The following is a 5,250-nucleotide window of genomic DNA, read 5'->3' on the forward strand; positions in this document are numbered from 1 at the left end:
CCTTTGCAATGGAAGGTAGATGCACTAACAACTGCACAAACATTTGACACCGCTCTTGCTGTATGTTTTGACAGATCTCCATTGCTTCAGGCTTAAAGATTTCTGTTGTTAAGGGTTTAAAAAGAGGAAAAGAAAAAAAAAACTAGATTGCCAGTCAAATTATTTTTGACCTCTTGTTTTCGACCAAAAACAAGAGTATTTTTCCCTGATGACTTGTTTTCCTGCTTCTACATCCGTAAGTTTTAAAGAAGCACTAACCCCGGGCTCACACGGCTAGTGTTCCAGCTCAGGTGCGATGCAGGAGCGGTTTAGCTACAGCCGATGGCTCATATTGAATGCCTGCAGCCATAGACTCTGTTGCCGACCTCGCAAAACTTCAAACTCACATACGTTCACGCTAATCCCCCCTTTATTTGCTGCGGTTCAGCTGTGTCGTCCCAGGGATGGCCCAGCGGATCACACTCCTGATCTGATGTCATCTCGCTTCTCAGAGTGGGAGTGATTCCTGGTGGGTCGTCTGTGCTCCTGTTCTTGGACGTGGACCACGCCTCTGGCTCTTCTTGGCTGTGGACCTCGCCCCCACCCGTCCCTCAGTCCTATCAGAATGAACTCTTCTCAAATACGTAGTTGTAGAGTTAAACTAATTTTTCTTTAATAGTCCTGGTAAATCGCTGGTCCGTCCTGGGAGAGGATCTCTCCTTCATGTAGGAATCCCTAAGGTTTCTTCTTTTTTACCTAAATCAAGTTTTTTAGCAGTTTTTCCTTACCGGGAGGGAGGGTCTAAGGGCAGGGATAACCTGTTTTATTTGGTCTGTTTAGTTTAGCAATTAACTATTGTTTATATTTTATGACTGACTTTCTGCTTCTGTAAAATTACCGGCATGAAGTCCGATGAGAATGATGAATAGTTTTTGTGACATTGGGCTATATAAATAAAATTGAACTGAATGAAAGTAACAATCAGAAAATGAGGATCCAAACACACTGAAGCAGAGAGAATTCAGAGGAAGAAAAGACACAACCTGTGCAGTTTATTACTGTTCAACAGTGTCCTGTCAGTCGTTAAAATGACGCTCACTGGACTCCATTCTCACATGTTCAAGCTAACATGTTCAAGGATGAGGCTGCTGTGTGATCAGTGTGTCTGCATGCATTTAGGTGAAGGACATCCATCCACATGTGCACACACACTCGGAAACATCCAACTCTATGGATTGTGTGATTTTTCAAACAAGTGGTCAAAACATAAGACACACTAACACAAAGCTACCCTAACCCCACACACAACTTTCCTCATCTCATGACCACACACGGCCGCATGGACTGCTGATGGCGGAGATTCCTGCCCTGCTCCCCGTCAGAGCAGCAGGTCTGTGACTGAGGGCAGCAGCTCCGCTAAGCCGGACTCCACGCTCGCCGTCTGAGTGACGGGGTTACCACGGAGATCAAGGCGCTTTAGCTGAGAGCAGGAAGCCAGCGGCTGGAGATCTGGTAGGGAGGAGATTTCTGTGCATTTCAGTTAAAGAGAAAAAGCTCCTGTGCAGAGGTGGACAAAAACAGATCTGCTGTAAAGTCAGGTTCACGTGAGAAATACAACATCGAGACAAAATGATGCTTCACTATAAACTAAATGTGTGGCCTTCAAGCCCAATTTTATGTTTCATTACAAGGAAAAAAAGGGCGAGGGAGAGAGCGAGAAAGAGAGAAAGAGAGAGAGAGAGGATCTCATTAATTCTCCTCAAGTGTGGAGGTGCAGGATGGAGGAGGCATGCTCTACAGCTATGATGTGTTGTTAAGTGTCTCATCCTTTCTTAACGGTGCTGCTGCTTTGTGACATGGCAGATTATTATTTTTCACTTTTTCACGTTTGCTAGTTAAGAGAAATTATGCATGCGTTAAAGCGGCCTGTCACGGTGAGAGTTTATCTGTGGGCTCTGTAAACATGTTACCGAGTGCTGCTGCAACCCTGGCCTTTCCAGCCGGTGTGTCAAAGTGTCCTTGAGCGCAGAACGGATGTAACCAGTCAGTCAAGCCACGATTCGATTCACAGTTTGAAAGTTACAATTTTGAGTTTTCCCCATTTTTTTTAACACAATGAATTGAAGATATTTTAATGCCAAGTTTGTTTTCTTTTTGTCCCTTACAATAAACCGTTTTCCTACTAACAGAAAGGATTCAATACAAATTAACAGTTATACCGAATATTGAAATGATCACAAATCCTTTCATACTCGTTCATGTTGTGCTCCACGTGGGATAGACCGCTCCGCACCCGCTCAGCGCAACCCTCCTCCCATCTGCTGCGCGCACACTCAGCACAAATGACCGTTACGCACAGCTTGCAGAGAAAAAACGACAGAGAGCTAAAGAGAGTTAATAGAAAAGAGCACGGCAACTGATAGGATTTAGAAGGGAAACAGTGTTGAAGCTGCATCATCACTGTTGTCACAGTAGTTTGGTTAAAGTTGCAGAAAAGTTGGATGAAAATGTAAAGTTTCAGGGTGAGGAACAAATCTTGGCTTTGCTTAAATTTGCGTTCACAGCTGCGATCGCAACATCATGACATCCTGGAGGGAACGACTTATGTGAAAGCTTTAAATCTGAAGGAACTGCAGGAATTTCCCAGGAGGGAAACAGATGAAGAACACACAGCCAGTCTGCTACACACACGTTCACGGGCGCACACACACTCACAGACATGCACACACACACAGAGGTGCGCACAATCAGCGAGCCTGCATGAAGAAATATCATCTGCTCTGCATTTCTCTAAATTTAGACGCAGGCCAAGACAAACTAAATACCATATTTTCTGGACTATAAGTCCCGTTTTTTTGGCCTGGGGCGACTTATACTCAGGAGCCACTTATTTGTGATTATCTTTAGACATAAATAGGCTCTTATTTTCATTTTTTCCCCACTAACAACCAGTTACTTTTAAGCGGTTGTTTGAAGCCCCTAGAGGGCGCTGTAGGTTTGAGTGTCAGTATTTGCTGCTGTCTGCTGACAGAAACAGAACACAGAAGAAGTTCCGTTCAAAACAAAAACATTGCTGAGAATCTGATCATTCTCCCCATAGATGTTGTGATGTTTTTCTCATTTGCATCAATACATTATTACCTCTGCTTTTATTTTCGTCTCCTTGGACGAATGCGGGACAGCAAGACATCAAACTGGGTTATAAACAGACAGAAGAGCAGCTAAGCAGTCATTCAGATGCAGCTCCTGCAGGCTAGAAGGTAAAGATCACTGCAAGAAAATGACTAAAAAATGTAGACATGGAGATGTGATTATAGATGCTTTTGTAGAGCTCTTTAAAATAAATAACTTAACCTCTCAACATCATCGTATCTTCCCTGCATTTTAAATGAGGAATACATTTAAAGCAAAGCCTCCATCATGTAGCGATGAAGCTAAGAGATAGCTTCTCTACTTGCAATGGGAGTTTATGTTTATGAACACATTTCTGGACAAACATTGAGCATTAAATTTGACACACGTCAAAAGAAGCAGCGGACTTGAATTTGACCCGTGTATCGTGTTCGGTGTCAAATGCAATGTTACGTCGGGCTTGTTGAATTTGTTCATGAATGTTGAATTTTTCTCTTAAAAGTGCGACTTATACTCCGGAGCGACTTATAGTCTGGAAAATGCAGAATTTAATTTTCTGCACCGATGAACACGTTGACAAGTTTGAATCAATTTTTACCGAAGAATCGTTACATCCTCAGCAGAGATCTCGCAGCAGCAGCGTCTGCAGGCTGAGGGGAAATCACGCCGCCCTGCGCCAGCTGAGAGAGCGCTGAGTGAAAGAGTTGTGACTCGGTCAGCCACTCTCTAATGAAGTCCATTCCTGCTGTACGTCACACGCCATCAGCTGCTCGCTGTTGTTTCTCAGGGCCGAGCTGCCCACAGCTGACTCATTTTTCTTGAGTCATTTGTACACAGCAAAATAAGAAATAAGATCACAAAATGAACGGATCCCCTGGACAGACGCACTGAATGAACAGCTCTAATTAAGGATACTATTATTCTTCAAGGAGACTTCCTGTAGTCTGGGAAGGTGATAGATTCCCTCCAGGTTTTCTAAAAAGTTGTTATCAGCTTCCAAAACCTGCAAGCGTGGAAGAATTATTTATTTGCAGAGAAAATTCAATATGTTCTGTCTCACTGCGGTCTTCTAACCCAGACATCAAGACAAACAGAGAGAGACATTTAGATTGCAGCTTCATCACCTCCAGACACTGCAGCATGGCAAACTGAGGAGGCAGCCGCTGCAGCTGATTGGACGACAGGTTGATGTGAGTGACTAATAACAGCTGGTCCAGGTGGCACAAAGAGGTCAGGCTCTGTGGCATAGAGAGGAACATGAGTAAAACACGCTTGCTTTTTGTAACCAGACGGAGGAATCCGGCAGTTCGGAGCGCACCCTGTCACAGATACTGAAGACTCGCACTTCAGCATACTCCATTTTCAAGATGGTGTTTTCAATCATGAACTTGCTGCACAGGTCGCTGTAGTACTCTGAACGCATGGCGTCCACCTCCTGGAAAAGCAGCAGGCTTTGGTCAAACTCTCTTCCTCCTCATTCCATCTCTCTGATCGTGGGTGAGACTCACTTTCAGTGTTTGGAAATAAGCGAGGGTTTCCTTCTCATATCCTAACGGGTCTAGTGCCCTCATCAAGAGAATTATGGTCAGCAGGCACCCTGCAGAAGAAAGCAGCCACAGGTGAAGACTGAGAGAGGCTCACAGGTTGTTTCCAGTTCAGGTGAGTGCTTACACTTATTAAGAGGCTCCAGTTCTTGCAGCTGTTTGACAGACTGCAACTCTGACTGCAGCACGGACGTCTTCTCCACCGAAAGCTCACTCCTGCACAAACAGAACCTTTCCTTCACATTCACCTTAAACCAAAGACGTGCAAGTGCTGCTGTTGTGTCTGCACACCACCTGAACAGCTCTTGATCCGTCGCAGTGTCCCGACACCAGCTCTCCGTCCGGCCTGAGGACGCAGAAGTCAGCTTGGAGAAATTGTGCTGGAGGTCCTGCAGGACTCACCTGTGTACAGAGCACAGTCCCGGTGGGCGTGGTTCCCTGTCCAGTGCACAGTTATGTTGTGTTCGTTGGTGACGTCGTTTATGGTCCCAGGAGGGAGGTCACAGATCTGAGCAGGAAACGTTCAGGAAAAGTTCTAACCAGGAAGGTAAACTTTCAGGCAGAAATCATTCACTTAAAGTCTCTTTGAGTTTTT

The 5,250-nt window shown here is 44.8% G+C and overlaps 1 protein-coding gene across 1 annotated transcript in view; it reads right to left on the reverse strand.

Annotated features, from left to right (window-relative positions):
• Nucleotides 1–999: 999 nt before the first annotated feature.
• rabggta (Rab geranylgeranyltransferase subunit alpha) overlaps nt 1,000–5,250 on the reverse strand; it is a 20,323-nt gene continuing 16,072 nt past the window's right edge. Inside the window, exons 10-17 of the mRNA XM_024259124.2 lie at nt 5,058–5,163; nt 4,950–5,001; nt 4,783–4,871; nt 4,620–4,708; nt 4,430–4,546; nt 4,236–4,349; nt 4,027–4,114; nt 1,000–1,506 (exon numbers count right to left, since the gene is read on the reverse strand). Of these exons, the coding sequence (XP_024114892.1) occupies nt 1,358–1,506; nt 4,027–4,114; nt 4,236–4,349; nt 4,430–4,546; nt 4,620–4,708; nt 4,783–4,871; nt 4,950–5,001; nt 5,058–5,163 (804 nt within the window). The 3' untranslated portion in view covers nt 1,000–1,357. The remainder of the gene's footprint in view (nt 1,507–4,026; nt 4,115–4,235; nt 4,350–4,429; nt 4,547–4,619; nt 4,709–4,782; nt 4,872–4,949; nt 5,002–5,057; nt 5,164–5,250) is intronic.

The sequence above is a fragment of the Oryzias melastigma genome, linkage group LG4, assembly GCF_002922805.2.
Source record: "Oryzias melastigma strain HK-1 linkage group LG4, ASM292280v2, whole genome shotgun sequence".
NCBI lineage: Eukaryota > Metazoa > Chordata > Actinopteri > Beloniformes > Adrianichthyidae > Oryzias > Oryzias melastigma.